The sequence below is a fragment of the Sylvia atricapilla genome, chromosome 6 (assembly GCF_009819655.1).
Source record: "Sylvia atricapilla isolate bSylAtr1 chromosome 6, bSylAtr1.pri, whole genome shotgun sequence".
Taxonomy (NCBI): Eukaryota; Metazoa; Chordata; class Aves; order Passeriformes; family Sylviidae; genus Sylvia; species Sylvia atricapilla.
In genome coordinates, this window is record NC_089145.1 from 54,322,500 (window position 1) to 54,339,969 (window position 17,470).

At 40.0% G+C, this 17,470-nt stretch overlaps 1 protein-coding gene across 1 annotated transcript in view; it reads left to right on the plus strand.

The window, feature by feature from the left end:
* Positions 1-8,472: 8,472 nt before the first annotated feature.
* Positions 8,473-17,470, plus strand: part of STON2 (stonin 2) — a 56,047-nt gene continuing 47,049 nt past the window's right edge. The window contains 6 exon segments of the mRNA XM_066321964.1: positions 8,473-8,693; positions 9,118-9,246; positions 9,249-9,356; positions 15,555-15,581; positions 15,584-15,667; positions 15,670-15,750. Coding sequence (XP_066178061.1) covers positions 8,606-8,693; positions 9,118-9,246; positions 9,249-9,356; positions 15,555-15,581; positions 15,584-15,667; positions 15,670-15,750 — 517 coding nt within the window. The 5' untranslated portion in view covers positions 8,473-8,605.

The following is a 17,470-nucleotide window of genomic DNA, read 5'->3' on the forward strand; positions in this document are numbered from 1 at the left end:
AGTGACAACAAACATAATATTTGTGGGTTGCCCTGAAGGACTGCAGTGTCCTGGCATCACATTAAATTGCATTTGACTCTTCAGACACTGGAAATGAGGAAGACCAGTGGATCATTGAAAGAATTTTCTGCTAGGGCAAGCTTGTTCCCTGTGATATCTTTTTCAGAGTATTTGTTTTTGTCTGGCTTTAAATAATCAAGCAGGGTTTCTTTAAACTGAGAGACAACTTCACATTTTAATGTTGCCTTTATCTACAACAATCAAGAAGGATCTCCTTTATAACAAAAATCCCTTTTTAAACTCTTTTCATTGGAAGGTTGCTGTTGGTACAGACTAGAAGTTATAAAAGCATGCAAAATCACATAAAAATACAACTATAGAGAAATTATTTATATGTAAATAGTTGTTAGCTATATGAAAATACAGAGAAGGCCTGAACAGAAGATGACATTCTCGCTCAGTGTTCCTAATCACCCTTTTGAGCCAACATTCAGCACAAGAAAACTTCTTTGCTTTCATTCAGGGCTGCATCATTTCCTCAATAGTCCTTGTCCTCCTGATGCTTTCACAGTTGGATTCGTGTTTTTTCTCTCACTCTGAATCTGTTCTCCCGTTCTGTGCATACTCACAGCTCAGATAGATCAATGCCCATCCTCTCTGTAGGCATACAGCCTCCAGTGAAGCATCTCCTTCCACAGAATTCAGTTCCTCCCTTGTCTTGAATGTGGCTAGGTTTGAGGGCTTGACTTCTTTCTTTCTTGGAGTTTTTTTTGTTTGGAGTTTCTTTTTTCCTCTTCCCCAGCTGTCTTAGTCAAAATGAGAGCTTACTGATACTGATGATGGCAAATAATTGTGCCCACCATCTTCACTGAAGGTGTTTTTACCTATCTTCTAGCATTTAACCTATTTGTAATCAGAATATAAAGCCCTGATTTCATTTGTGCAGGTGAACTTGAGGCACTGGAAGAATTCTGCGGCTTTCCTTTCACTGATGGAAGCATGATCAGTTTTTGAGTTGTTACAGCAAATACTTGAAATGCAGTAATTTGTTGCAATGAGTATAAGCAGTGCAGGAAAGTTGATATCTGTCAGAACAGAATGGCATTTCATACAAGCCAGATTGTGTGTTTTCTAAAAGCGTGTTATCATCCAGCACGATATTCCAGGAAACTTATGAAACTTACTCCTTTCCCTGTTTCTTTTGTCATTAGTCCCAGTACAGAAGGACATTTAAATAGGATTTTATGATCTGTGTTCATTTCTTGTGGCTGTCTTCATTGATGTCAGGCTTGGCAATGGCATAGTGGTTCTACAGTGATTAATTGTAGAACATTGTGCTTTTTGTGTTGGTGAGATAAAGTTAAAAAACCCCACTTTGATAGTCATCCCAACAGCAAATAAAGTACAAGGAGCTTTGGAGGGTTTGGTAAATGGAATATATCTGGCTAGCTTGTCTGTGCAGAATTTAAGTGAGAATATATGAAAGCATCAATATCAGATGTGCAAACCAGGTCACTCAGTGGGATTTTCTTTGGAAATGCACATTCCTTGTATGACTCACTTTTTAAAGTTTGAAAGAAGAATCAATTCTTAAACACAGTTCCTTCCACATACTGTGGATTGGAGCATCAATTTATGGTATTGTGTTGAGCAGTAGTTGTGACCACTACAAATTCACCATTCTGAAGCAGAGAAGAATCTGTGACACATGTAATGGGCAGGTGTTGAAGTCTGAAATCTGGGTGCTGCTTTGAACTTCTGCCCTGTGGAGGCCTTGAGAAAACAAGGAGGAGTAGTAAGGACCCTGTACCCACCCTCTCCTCAGGGGATGTTAGCAACCTCTCCTCTCTACTGCATTTAGATTTCCTGTTGTCTACTTTGATTACCCACAAAATTTGCTAAACAAAGTAAAATCTGATCTGAACTATTCTAGTCTTTGGGAAGAAAAACCTTAAATTAGTGGGCTCTTTCCTTCTATTTTTTTTCCTCCTGTTTGTTACAATACCAACTGGGGAAAAGTGCCAGATTTTAGAGATGCAAATTTTCTGCTAACAAATTGACACACTGCCTCTTTCCTGTGATCTTGTCCCAGTGTAGTTTTATTGCACTGTTGTTCTATATGTGAGAGAAGCATTTGACTGATTGTTGCCTCAGATTCTAGTTTGAGTTGAAAGGTTGGCAGTTTGGGAAGTTGTCCTTCAAGTTCCCATGCCATTATATGGCCTCAGTACACTTGGAAGGAATCATGTACCCAAGAGTGAGAGATACTGAAAGTCTTCAGATGCAGAACTTCTGTTTTCCTGATGGTGACTGGTGATGTGAACTATCACTGTCAAACATTTTGTTTCACATCCTCCCTTGTATATTACTTCTAATAGAAAATAAAAATAAATAAATAAATAATCCTATTTTGTTTTGCACTGCTGGTCTTCTGCACTGTCTTTCTACATTTCTCATGTTTTTAGGAGCACAGGGAATAGAGGAGGTTGTACATTTTTTCTCCAGCATCAGACTTTGAATCTCTGTCTCTCATTATGAGCCATCCAGAATCCATGAAGTATTTCTGAGGCATGGCCTTGACAGGAGAGACATTATTGCCTTTTGAACTGCCTAAATATGCTGGTATTGCCTGCAGGAGAGCATTTTAGGTGTCATCTCTCTCTCTATGAAAAACAGAGGAGCTTCTGTGGCAGATAAATTTTGGTGCAGAGCAAACAGCAGCTGTTGACCTTCCAGATATTAGCCTTGACGCAAATATTCCTGAGGGAGATGTTCATGAGTTTCTTACCAACGCATCCTGTACAGACTCTCCTCTCTTGCTGTCGCTGAATTGTGAGCTGCCAGGAAAGCTGGGATCTATGTTTGTGACATATGGTTTTATGTGTGCTGTTTGTCTGGAGAAAATAAGGTCATTCCAGGTCACCCCGGCTTTAACGCTACTTCTGCCGTGGGCTTGCAGTGTGGATTTAGGCAGAACACTTTGTATCTGTTGAAGTAATTGGGAATGGTCGTTAGTGTGGCTGCACTGGGTCCTGGGCTCAGGCAGACCCCCAGTCTGCTTTTCTGTCACTCAGTGTGCCAGATGGCTCTAGTCACCTTCAGTACCTCACTCCATCTCTGTCTAAAATCGCCAGAAGACAGCACTAATGACCTGCCTTGTAGTGGCACAGGTGGATTTGCTCTGGCTCTGCAGGCACAGCACTGTCAAGGCTCTTACTCCCCTTCACTTAGGTGCAATCCATAGTGGGAAAAGCCATCCTTTCTCCCAGAGAGGCTGCAGGAGTTTCATAAGGCACATCCATTTGTCTCCCTTTGGGCCCTAGTTCTTCCTTTCATATTGAGAGCGTTTGTGTTACATGCAACAGGTAGAGACTGAGATTTTAAGCTACACTGGAAGTCATGGAGCTCATAAAAGCATGTATCAAAGTAAAACTGGCCTAAGATCTAAAGCAGAGTTTTACCAGGGACTTTCTCAGGGTAATTTACAAGCTGAGATGTACAGGCAGAGCTGTATACATGGAGAAAATACTGTCATATTACGAATACAATAATCAACCAAATCTAACTTTGTTCTTGTCATCATCTAGGTCATTAATAAGGTAATCTTACTTCAGACATTTAGGCAGAGGTTGGTAAAATTATTTTTTTCAGTAAGAATGATATCCAAATCGACTTCCTTTATTTCACTGGGTTTCTCAAGTTCATTGTTTTGTTTTTTTCTTGTTGTTTAGCACTTTGTTTTGTTTATGCTGTTGCACCTTGAGGTACTTGGGACTTGGTTTTGATGTACAAGAGCAGAGTTCCAATTTGGAGTTTGTTTATTATTCAGATCATGATGTGCTGATGGTCAGTGTTTATTTACAGGCCAAGCCAAGAGGAAGAGCCGTGAGTTCTCTCTCACTTGGAAATTTGCCCAAGGCAGCAATCATTCTTCAGTTCATGCTACTAGAATAGTTTCATCTGTACAGGTTTGCCAAACACATGGGCAAGATAAAATTACTTATTTTTCCTTGAGGCTTTACTGGTGGGAGTGAAGCTTGTTTGTTACAAGCAAAGCCCTGGTCAGAGACTTTCCTTTTCTTACTCTCCCTTTGGCTTAGTTTCTTTTCTCTTCTATGTGGAATTTAACAGCTTGTCTAGTTGTCTTCCCACAATAGTCTCCTACAAAACCAAATGCAAAACACCGTAACCAGTTAATGTTTCAGTTCCTGGGATTGTAAGGGAATGTATAAGCAAGAAAACAGAATCACTGTGTGGATTACAGGATTTTTTTCAATAGTGTTGCCATGTAAGGCAATAGAGTCTATGCTCTTAACACAAGCTTGCTATTGATATTATATTTGGAAAACAAGAAAGCAAACAACTGAATTTTGTTCTCAGTTTTTATCTGATTTTTTTTCTCCAGTTTCCCCATTAACTTCAACCTCGTAACTCTGGGTAGGGACCAGAAAGGAAACTGCAGCCTACATCATATGAATGTAACTTGAAGCATTGGAGAAATGACCCTTAAGTGCTTAAAATCATTAACTGTGCTAATCTGTTTCTTCTAAGCAGAGTTGAAATCTACTGAGAAACTGTTTAAGTTTGCCGTCCAAACACGAGTAATTAAATACTTTGAATGGTATGTTTACAGAAACACCACGCAATTACATATACTTCTGAAATCCACTGCAGATACTTCTAAACGTCAACATGCCACAAACATTTCTACATATACATTACTGCTGCTGGTGTTTGTACTCACACCGCGTGTAAAGGTCCCACCTAAAGTGAGGGCTCATTGTACGAGGTGCTGGGTGTCAGACTTCTGGCACAGGATAATTATGGGTGTCTTTCTCAAATCCGTGTTTTTGGTTTACCGAGTAAAGGAGAAGGACAATCATATCTTTTTCATCTGTTGCTAAAGTGGAGTTGTACAAAAGGACAGATGGGTAGTCATGTCACAAGAAGGAATGGCTGTAGGCTGTGAATTTACATAGTTTTGAAATGAGAGGTTTCTAGTTATCAAAGCAGTTTTGTCATTTTAGAATGAACGTTCATCAGTTTTAAAAAGGGCTTGTATAATGTGTTTTATCAAAACATTGGGAGGACTAGAGGGACAATGAATTTTGTTCCAGCTCTGTGATCTCTGCCTTCTGGAGAACTGGAAATAACTGTCACCTACTTGTCACTCATATTTACATGCACCACTGGGAAATTGTCATGTGAAAGGGACACCTGAAGCAGAAATTTCAGCTTCTTATAGGTTTTTTTTTTGCCTCATGGTCAAGCCACTGCCTTGAAATTGATTAAGGATCACTGGGGTGAGTAGGTATACATCTTCTTTACCTTATATTTACTGTGTAATAGTAGGAAATAAAAAAACAAACTTCTGATTCACAACTTTTTACCAAAAATCTGATAAATTAGCTTACATTTTTTTAAACCAGTTCAGCACCAAAAGCTTAGTGCACATAATAAACAAATCCAGAAGTAACAATCTAAACAATCCTATCATGTAGAGAGAAGTAATGCTGGTCTGGCCTGGCAATATCGTGTTCCAAGAAATGTGTTTCCATCTGCTCTTGTTTGGGCTGTGCAGCATAAACTTTTGCTTTAACTGTAACTCACTTGGACTTTAAAGGATCCATTTGTTCTTAGTCCTGGTAGGCTCCAAAATTCACTCCTCTACAAATAGCCAGAGATGTTTGAGAAATCGGAAAACAGGAAGAAAAACCTCTGAAATTCACTGCAGTGTTTAAGCAGTGGTGCTGACTCCTTTGTTACAGAGAGGATTCAGGTTTACCCTCAATTCAAGGTTCTTCTGGAGAGATTTACCTCTGTAGTAGTTTTGCAGACTGCAGCATCGTTGTGGTAATTGAATGCACAGTGGCACTGCTGTTGGCTGAGGCTCATTGGTTCACAGTGGATTGGCTTAGGTCATTCTTGAAGATGATTTTGGTGAGTGAACGAGAGGTGAAGATAAATTTGTGGATGAAGTGGTTTTTTCCACGTGGTCTGCACAGATGTTAGCTATACATGATTCCTAATTCTGTACAGGCATTTAGGTCAAGGGGTGGGAATGAGGCTTTTTTGTGAGTGTTGAAAGAATTCAAATTTTTTTTTTTTTTTTTAACCTAACATATGCATCCTCAAAATGCCTCTATTCTGAATATCTTTGAAGTTACTAGCTACTCAGCCTCCTTTCCTCTCTTTCAGGCTGCTTGTCTAAAGGGATGATAACCCTAATAAGTCAACACAATCTCTTTTATTTACCAAATTGGGAAGTCTCTCAAAAATTCCAGTCATGGGAAGTTGTATAACCCTCAATGCACAGTATTCTGATGCTTTTCTGGGCTTATAGTGCTCACTATCCATTTTAAAGTGCTAGTTTTGCTGTCTGGTACTAAGTAGATTTTAAGAATTATGTTTGTCACAGGGCAGTAGAGTACTAGAGGAAATCCAACTTAGAATAATGTTATAATTCCTCATGTATGTGTACTGCTGAAACAGTCCATTTTCTTGCCTCCTTTCCTATCTTTCTTCTTGAAATTAAAAGGGAAAAATTAATTAAAAATGAGCTCTACTGCAGTCTCTGTGCATCAAGGGCAGGCTGAATTGTTTTCTTTGTTCATTTCCTGCCACTTCATGCTTCTGTCAGGACTTTTCCAGGAGAAAGGGCAGGTCAGTATCTAGTTGTCTGGGAAAAGAAAACTTAGTTACAGATATTTAAACAAGCCCAAAAACAAACAGCTTAATTGGTCATATGAGGAAAACAAGATGCCAAGGTCATCCCCTTCCCTCTTACTGCATCCGAATGACCCTAAACATCTGATTTTCTTTTTTTTTTTTTTTTTTCCTCTTAGCTTGATTCTATGTTTAGCTTTGTCGTTTCTATTAACAGCACCCAAAATAGACGTTGTTCAAGGCAGGCAGAGTATCTGCCACGGCAGTGGGGGAAAAGGGGCTCAAGCGCCACTGTTCCTCCTGCAGCAGGGAATTGGTTGTGTAACACGGGAAAATTATGCAGGGTGACTGGTCAGGGGGCCATAGGCTCTGCAAAGTCTGTGGCAAGAGGATCAGCCTTGTCACTGCACTTAACCATCAGAATTATCTCTAGGAATCCTTTTATGTGTTTGTAGGAAATTGCACATTTTGCATTCTATTCTCTTAAAAAGATTCATCTTCAGACACTGAACACGAATTCTCTCTACTTGTCAGGCAGGTTTGTGACTTCCAAACTTTTGAAGTTTTCGGCTCTTTCTTGGTTTCTGATCTGCCTTCAGCAGACAAAAGACTTTGTGGTCCTTAGGAGAATAATGATATTGGAAGCTATTTGATGATCTGTCTCCTTCAGAAATACTTAAAGTTGAATACATTTAAATATGTCTGCTTTTTAGGCATAGTTTTTGTTAATACAGGATAAAGAGAAGTCTCGGTGTTTTTTGTTTTTGTACACTAACATGGAGTTTCACCCTGAAAGACCCTTTAGTTGGATGAGAGACCGGAGGCCAAGAAATGCTGCTTAAAGCTCTTTCAAACAGTCAAGTCTGAGTGTCAGTATTTTCAAGTACTTCAATACCATGGCAACAAGAGCTTCAATGCTTGAGATAATTGGGGACAGAATTAGCATATTTCCCTAGGAAGAGTTCTGAGAGTTTCAAAGTGGTTTGCAAAACTGAGGTGGTCATGGGTGCTTGTCAGAGAGAATTCCTCTGCCTGGACCTGACTGTCCCAGTTACTAGCTAACAGCCAGAGCACTTTCCAGTGCTCCATTCCATCTAACAGGTTCACAGATCTGTGTGGGGTCCATGCCATTGGAGGGCCTACTAAATTCATTTTCCACATTGTGAAAACATTTGCTGAGCAACAGCAAAATCATGCTCAATTCTGGACAAGGTCTAAGATAGTTTTTAAAATTAAAATGTGAAGTTCCAGTCAAGCAGCAGAATGGAAACTGCAGCTGGATGAAAGGGCAGCTCTCTATACCCAGACCCTGATAAGAGTCATTGGCCACTCATCTTCATTCCAGAATCAACTACATAAATGTTATCCATAATGAAATGTGCAATTTATTGCTTGCTCTGGAGAAGGATTAGACATTGTAAGCAGCAAGGTGGGCAAAGACATGTTGACAGCTTGGAGTGGAGATCAGGTTACATAATCAAAGTTTGCTAAACCTGGGAGAATCTCATCTGCTCTTCCTGAGATTATGAGAGGCACGGCTTTTTGAGTAAGGACTAAAATATTGGGTTTTGGTGATGGACTGTTTTTACATGAAGATGTTTCCAGACCCTCAGTTGCTTTATATGAAGGAGTTGCTCAAGTGTAACCCTCCTCTGGACACAAGTGACATTCCTGTCTCAAAGGTGGTTGTGCTTTGACATTACTGTGACTGTAGTACATAAATTGCTTTAACATTCTATATTACAAAAAACGGTGGCACTAGTTTCTCTTATTTAATTTTCTAAAAGACATAATCTATTTCTTTCTTGTCTTAACAGCAGTTTGAAAAAAACGTAGAAAGGAGGTGTTTCCCTCTATTGGCTCATCTTCACGGTCCCTCTCCCATTCTGCTTCCTCCTCCTCATGATCCCCAAGTGAAGATGAGTGACCTGCTGCGAATATGACATCTCTGACAAGTGTCATTGCCTCCCACCAGTCTGAGTGGGTGTCCTTCACTGATGAGCTGCTCCTGCCTGTTCACCCACAAGGTAAGCTCTCTGATTTGCCTTGAAACTGGTGAGACTTCCTTTGTTTGATTTAGACCAACTACTGTCATATATCTAGCAGGGAGAGCATGCATTCTAGGGAAGCAGTTTGTGCAGAGATTGAATTATCTCCTGCTACCCCTATGTAATAGGAGAATTTGGGCCAAAAGGCAAATTACTCCTCGTATGATGTCATGTGGATCTACTATAGGTTTTGGATCTGTCCTTAAAAATTCAAGACAATATCCAACCAAAACATGGAGAAAATCTCACCTGTTATAATCAAGTGCAAGACTGCCCACTGTTAATCCAAAAACTGCATTAGGTGAAGGAAAAATTCCTACATTTAATGGCAGATTGTAGCTGTTTCAATAAAAACCAATGAAATAATAGTCAATCTGTTAAATCTGTGTTGTCTCTATATTAGGCAGCACTGAGGCTCCTCCGGTGAAATGTTTTAATTCCTCAGACACATCCTCAGAAGAGAACCATAATGCAAATGGAGGATTTCAAGACCTTTTCTGCACAGAGCTGGAAGAGGCAGCTGAGCAGCCCAAGTGGATTCTGCTGTGCTTGGTAACCATGATCTGTCATCATCCATCAGTGCTTGGGTTCAGTTTGAAGATGCACCATGGACCAGTGCTTCATCAACCCACCCACAAACAGGTGAGGCAAAAGCAGTGAAAAAGTCTGTTCCAGTAAGATAAAGTAAATGAGAGCATACAGGATTTTTGCCTTGCTCTTTGGCTTCTCAGGGTTTAACTTTGAGTAGTTTGTAGTATATTTTAACACATTAATATTATCAGAGTTTCAAAGAGGGCTCACACTATCCTTCTGTATTGAACAAGAAATATTTTCTTTTTGTAAAGAAAATTAAAACCTTCTGTGATTCACTCCACCTGTGTCTTGACTAAGTCTTGGAGATTGCCAAAATGCATTCATGGGGAAAGAGCACAGAGGTGTTTTCAGTAGTGACATTTCTACATAGAGGTGTGAACAGCCATTGAAAAAGTCTGAGCCATATTTGCCTCTGTAATTTGGAACTGAAACAATAGTGATCACCTCTGTGATCGTAGATTTTACCTGATCATAGTTCCCCTGGTTTTTGCCAGAAGTTCATTGATACCAACTACTTGTGCCAGTGCTCATCAGTAATTTTGCTGTCTTTTGATGCTGTGATTTAGCAGCTGGAGAATTACAAAGACAACAGAAGTTTACCTTAATTCCAACACTGGATGCATGCACCTTTCTTCAAATATAGCAATTCTCTCTGACATACTTTAAACACACATGCAAATCCTCTGGCTTGCTTATGGTAACTGATGTGGCTGTATGAGCTTCTAGCTTTTCTGCATGAACAGACTTCTGTCCTTCCTTGCAGGAGGTTGTGGAGTAATTGCCCAAGAAAACAACAGTTTACTTTTTCATGTTTAAATTGAGATTCTCTCTTCTTAATTCCATTTTTCTGGTATTTATTAAAGCAGTTTGAAGAGTTATAGCTTTCCTCTGATCACTGAATCTATCAAATATTCCCTGTAACATGAATAATACATCTGTCAGAAAACTTGGATTGTCAACTTTGGATTGGGTTTTGGGTAAACCCCATCTGGTTTTCCATCTGCTCTTTTGATGGGTGGTGCAGACTAGTCCTTTTGAGACAGTGTGATTAGACCTTTGTGCAAAAGCAGGGGAATCTTCAGGCTAAAAGCGATTTCTCTGACCTTCTTTGTATTTATTTGTTGGTTCTTACTTGTAAATGCTTACTTATCCTTTGATGTGAAGAGAAGGAAGAGCACCATGAAGTGTATATATGTAAAACTGGTATTCTACCTCTCCAGTTTCATGGCTATGTGATCCTTATGCTTACTCATAACAGCCACACACTTTTTCAAATGAGGCTCTTGGTTGCTCTGACTTGGCGTTTCCTACTAATGTTGTTGTATCCTTGTTAACTGAAAAACTCCTAAATGCACCTTCTTAAACATAAAATAAAAATCTTTGCTCAACCTTAATAAAGCTGATCATGAGAAAAAGACTTCCATAAAACAAATCCTATGGTATATTTATTACTTGATGTCCTACCCATAGAGGGATGTGGCCCAGTCTTATGTGCTTAGCCAAAGCACTGCCTGTTGGTGTGTGTTTTCAGTCACAGGGGACACTGGTCTGTAGGCACAGGTCTAGGATATCCAGATGAGGAGAGCAGAGTAGACTTTCCAAAAGCATTGCAGTTTTAAAGAGAACACTCATTTGTGCCCCTGTAGAGGCTTGTCCTGTGTGATCCATGTCACTGAGGGAGGATATTTACACACTAACTTTGGCATCTGACTGAGATTCATGAAGGAGGGTGGTTCCCCTAACAGTCAGACCAGGATGTACTCCATGTAATTCTTGCATGGGAAACTATTATTCTATGAACTATTTATATAAAGTTTATTAATTATTAATAGAGCTATTATTCTATTCTATTCTATAGGAACCCCAAGGAGGTGTTTCTTAAGGATTTTAAAATCCTTCCTTATGAGCTGATCCCACTCCTTTTCTGAGCCCTGTATGATAAATGGCCAGACCAGTGCAGCTGACAGCTTTTAGAGGGAAACAGAAATGACAGTTCTGTTTCTGGCCCTTTACTTTGAAGGACATTTGACAGCAAGAGATAGGATAAACTTATAAACTTCAGCTTAGTTGTTCTCCGTTATTGTGCAGCTCACTTTTTTTTTCTATGGGCGACAGCAAAGCTGGAGATGTTGTGTACGCTGACACCCTCAGTGGAAAGCCCATGGTGGCAGCAATTATTCATTTCCAGTAGCAAACATTCTGCATAAGAACAATAGCAAATACCCAGACCGGGGGGAGGGAAGAGTAAAAAGGCCAAGTGCAAACAGAAGGATTGGTGTGAGAAGGATGGACACATTGGAAATGTTTCCTGTGCAGGCAGCTGTGAAGAGCAACATCCTGGAGGCTCAGCACCCCCGGCCGCGTTCCTGTCAGGGCTCCAGTGCTGTTAGGAAATCGTCTGTCTGTCTGTCTGTGCTTGGGCAGCTGCTCAGCTGACTAGATAATTATCCAGGCTGATGGCCAGGCTGCCTGGAAACACGTTTTGAAAAGGACTTGCAAAGTGGGGTTTCCAGAGTGCCATGAGTGCCATGAGAGCAAAGAGGATGGCTCCTAGGAGAGATGCTGGCTGCTCTGACATTAGGGCTAGAGTATTTTGGCTCAGGTTCCCCCAAAAGCAAATGTTTGTCCCAAAGTGCTCAGAGTCTAGAAGAACAGCAATTTAAAGACAGCTAGAATGTAGTGGCTATCCTATAGGAAGTACATTTTAAAGAAAACCAAGGCTAATGCTGGACCCTTGTTGTTCTGGGAAAAGTGAAGACATTATTGGGGGAGCAGAGGTCAGGGGATTGATGGCAAGAAACAGAACTGAACAAACAGGCAAAGAATTTGGAAGATAAAAGGTCAAAATCTGAGGTACAGAAATTAAAAGCACCCATAGTAAGCCTCACAGTGAAAACTGTCTTTATTCAGGATGTTCTTGTAAACCCTTCCCTCTACCAGGTTCAGGCAGACTAAATGCTAAGCAAAATGTTTGTTTCAAATATTTCTGCATTTGGGGTTTATGTTAATTGACAGAGTTAATTGGCAGCTGCCAAATCATGTGGATTTCTCCTCAAGAAGCAAAAACTCTTGAGTGAGGCCACAGAAATCTTTCATCACAGAAATTATGTATTGTGGTGTCCCCTTCTCTGTTCTCCTTTTGCTGGGAAAAGAAGAAAATTTCTGATTTTTGTTGTGATTATTATCAGTCTAATCAAACTATTACTGCCAAAGTGAAAAATGAGATTTTTAGGCTGACCCAAATGTTGCTATCACAAATGCTACACAGTCTGTAAATGATCACAGCCAGCAGGTGACAAAACATTTGCATTTGTTACACAATGGGCCTCCAGCTCACAGTCTCGTATTCTGTCAGTGTTAGCTGCACTCTTCAATTCAATGAGGTATTCTTAGTCACCATAATTTAGAATAAGGCAAGATCTGTTACATCATCCATCCTACTCAGCCACACCCACTACTTCCCAAGAGCTTTTGTCTGGTTTAAGTGGCTCAAATTACTTGGACTCTTACCATGTCCCTTGAGAGGCTATCCAACAGCGTATCTGAGCTTAACTACTTTGTGCTGTTCTCTCTGAAAGTAGGCGATATTTGCAACACAAGATCAGCAGCTGGAAACTACACCTGTCACTAGAAACTGTGATGTAATGCTAAAATCAGAAAAATCTGAAGTCCCATGTAATAAGAAAGGAAATTATGCTAACATGGTTTATTGTAATACAGTGTAGGGATCAAGGAACAGGTTCTCAAAACACCAAAGAGGAATGAATGCTTCAAGGTAAATCTGCATATTAAATGCCAATCCATTGTTTTAAGAATAAATATGTCAAGAAAAGTAAAATGCACGTTGAAGGAAACAGTTTGGGAAACAATGAGTTGATTTTCAGCATCCAATGCATGTTACAGAATTTGCATTTTAGGGATAGTTCTGGCACTGGTCTTGCAACATTAACAGATTTCTGAGAAATTCCTACCACAGAAAGACTGTGACTCTCTGGTTATTGGTATTAGAGACTGAATTCAAAATCTCAGAAAAGAGCCCTGCCTCATTTAGGAATTTGGCTGCAGCATTTCCAGGCATCTGAAGAGCAGGAGCAGAAGCATCTGAAGAGAGATCTTAAACATGTGTAGATGTTTAGTTTTGCTTGTTGCTTTTTGAGATTGCAAGATGGGAAAATGCACTTTTGCTAGATTTAATAGTTAGTGTTGGGGAACCTAGAAAGTCACAGGGAGAAGGTGACTGTAGTAAGAATTTAAAGAACATCTGTTGCAGAAAAAGCTGCTTGCAGTTTTGGTTTTCCAAAGTACAAGGCTCTTTTTAGGAAAAAAAGCAAACCATTATGTTCTTTCAAGATGGCCCAACTTACCTGGAATAAAATTAATTTGCCCTTATATAGAAGTATTTGGCAACACTAGTCCAGTCAGTTGCCTTCTTAGATAAAAACTGAGTTTGGAAAGCACAAAACTAGTTGGCAGTATTTGAGTTATTATATCTTACATGTTTCTAAATTAGTCTGTTTTTTCATATTGCTGTGACAGACTTAAAAAATACTGGAAATCTAAGATGTTTTTTCTATAAAATGATTCCACAGTTTCTAGAGTTCCTAGGATAGAAAGCACACTCAAAAAAAAAAAAAAACAAACCCCACCAAACTTGGCTCCTGTTAGTGATCCACGTACAGAGCTCAGCTTTTCAGTTTGTCTTCTCTGTCCAGATAAAGTGCTCTGTCTGTCAAAGCAATTTCAGCTGAAGTTTTAAGGGTGGCTTTTGAGGTACCTCAAAAGGACCTTTAACAAAAGGACTGAGAGAGGGACTGATATATTTTAATCATCCATTCCTCATCCTTTCTCTGCAGGCATGGAGCACAACACGTGCAGTTACTGGAGGGAGGAGAGGTTTGTCTGACACCAGAGCTGTCAACCTGTGCAATAAGGAGACAGATCTGACTTGCAGCTCCTTGTCCTCAGGGATGACTCTACTCAGAAGCCACTCAGTGTCAGTAGGCTCACAGCTGTACACATAAAAATACTACTGCCTGCTTACCTGAGGCTATCAGTGCAGATACACAAAATAAATTCACATTTCTCACGAGGCAAGGCAGGGATCACTGTTTGGATATTCTCTCTATTCATGCAACAAGGTTTCCGTAATGGGAAAGTGTCCCATCACATCACTTGGATGGAGAGAGAGAATTTTTCTTTAACATTAATTTGTCATTTTTTTTCCAAAGTGTATGTCAACCTAGTAAGGGTTGTTTGTTTATTACATACTGAGAAGAGACTCTCTGTGTCAGTAGTTGTTCAGTAACTGTGAGATTTGGGGAGCATCAAGATCTTTGTTGGTTTAACAACTAAACATAGATGTACTAATTTAGAAAACAGTTATTAAGCAGATATTAAATTAGAACTAGTCTCTACCCATAGACTTCTCCTTAGCTCAGGAAGACTTTTGAACCATAACTTTCCTTTTTATTAGTATTATTTCCTCACTAGAGTCACCATTGTTCCTAGAATTCAGGTGATGTTGTGGGCAAAGAATATGCAATAGAAAGAGTACCCAATACAAATTTGTAGCAGTGAGTGTGTGTGATTGTGTTCTAAACTCTGGGTGATGGTTAGGTGGGACTGAACTGTTTCACATGCAAGTCTGGCAAATGAGTAGAGCAGAGTTTTTCCTCTACACTGAGCAGAAATATTGTGTAGTATATTCAGATTGGGACTCTACATTCGGCATGTTCAGAAACAAAAGCCATTCCTAATGCACATCAATAGGCCCATTTCAGGTTATTTTTATACTCCCCCTCAATGCAGAGCATTCCTGAGATAATGACTGCATTTGAGTGGGTGTCACAGATAGGAATGCTTAATTAAAATAATAAAACCACTTAAAAAAATCTGTGGTGCTGTAAAAACTCCACTGTGTTGCACAACAAACATATTCAGGTCTTGTCAACAGTGTCAGAAACATGAAATCTTGTTTGGAAAAGTCACAGCTTCTCCAACGCTTGAGCAACAGAAAGCATATGGCTGCCTGCAGTACAGAATCTGAGGCAGACAGCTGAGTAGTGCTGGAGGGTAACAGTGCCAAGCACTAGCTGCATTTGTTATAAAATAACTGTGTTGCTGTGGATGTTGGAATTTGTATTTACAGAGCCGCAGTATACTGATCTAGCATGTCTTTGGAATAGTTGTGATCTTTGGGTAGATTGCTCTGCATGTCTCTAACCAATACCTGTTTTCTGCAACCAGTGTCTGCATCAAAAGCACCCAGCTGGACTTCCCCTCTTCCAACTCTTCTGAGAGGCAAGCCCGTGCCTCAGAGAGCAGCTGGACAACCAACTCAGAGGACACCAGCAGCCCCAGCTTGCTCCCTCTTACACAGATCTGCAGTCACTTAATACTGAGGACTTGACCAGTGGTAGAACTTCTGCAGCAGATTCAGCTGGTAAGAAGCCTTCAAGCTTCCATTTCAATTTTTGATGCTTCTCAAACTCACTGTTCAGAATTGAGCCACAGGGAATGGATCCAAAGCAGAACAAACTCAAGGATTAGGCAGGCTAACATTTTGTTCTACTCTAATTCCAAAAAAATCACACTTGGATTTTAGACAGCACTGACATGTGCAGGCCTGAAGTTAGAGCCAAATGCAGCTATGTACCTGTTGATAGACTTGGAGCATTTCTGATTCTCACATGCCACATCAGCTTAAGCTGGTCTAGGAACTAGTATGTTGTAGGAGAGGCTGGATGCCTTTCCTGAATTTCCATGCAGAAATTTTCTCAACAGTGTATTGAGCTGAGGCAGGCCCAGTTTGCTTGCTCCTCTCTGTTTCAGTGAGTGCCAAGACACAGATCCAGTTTGCTGGAGGCATTCTTTGCATAGTGCTTTGCACTGTTACTGAACACTAAATGCAAAGACAGTGTAAGACATGACATAAGATGGTTCATTAGCAGATTTTAACCATTTAAGGATCTTATATCTGACCTTGTAGGGCTCTATTCAGACACAATCCTGATGTGGAAAAATGGGCCACATGGCATTGTAGCTCTTTGCTCCTCAGTTGTACTCTGGGTAATCTGAAGCAGGAGGAATAAAGCGGAGTGGTGCCAGTCATGTCATGGAGAATGGGAACTCCTGAATGACAAAGCTGAATTTCATAGTGCATAAAAAAGCTGACATGTCAGGACACAGAAAAAAATACACAGCTCCAGGAGGAAGCACCTGCACTATGTTGGAAACTGTTCAAGCCAAGCTCAGGAAGGTCAGTAGCTACCAGTTTGATGATGAAAATTGATTCCCTGGTGTCCGATGGCTCACATCGGGAGATATTTAATGTTTTCTCTCAGGTGGTGAAAGTAAATACATGTGGGAAATGAGATCTGTTTTGTGAGAATGGGCTTCCTAAGCCTCGCTGAGGTCATATGTCCCTTCTGTAAGAAACATATGCATACATCACCTGCAAAGAGTATTATTTGGTGGTTCAGTGAAGCTGGGTTAGACTTCTAGGCAGGTTTATAAACAGCAGCATGGTAGGTGCTGGCTCAGTACTTTATACAAAGTGGAGAGTAGTAGTAGTTACTTTGGATAAGTAGATCTGTTTCTTTTTTCAAATAATGAAGTTATCATGAATTTGTCTGACCATTTTTATTTTGGAATACTCTGCTTCTCTGTACCTTCTGAGTTTGGAAACCACTTTTTGGTAGAAAGGTAGAATAGGCAAGCGAGAATAAGTGCTGGATGTTGCTATTTTGTAGCTATAGGCTGCTGTCACTGGGGCTGTCTCCATCTGAGCAAAGGGAATGGGGAATGCCCAGTCTGTATATAACATCACATCATATAGGCAGTCAAAGACAAAAGGACTGCTGGTATATGACTCTGTCACACATTTGGCATTATATCCTATATATGACCCAAAGTGAACCTCATTTCTTCAGTAAAAGCTTTAGTGAGCAACTTTCTTACTATGTCTTTCTCAGTCAGTCACAAGTTGACATATTTATTAGCAAGATGAGTACAAAACTCACTCCATTCACCTAAAAATTTTTACAAGTAAAAAAGGAAGTAATATAAAGCAAGGCTGAGCTATTAGTTAAAGCATAAGCTACACTAATCATAAACATAAGATACATAAACATAACATACACTTCAGTACCTAGTGATACTGG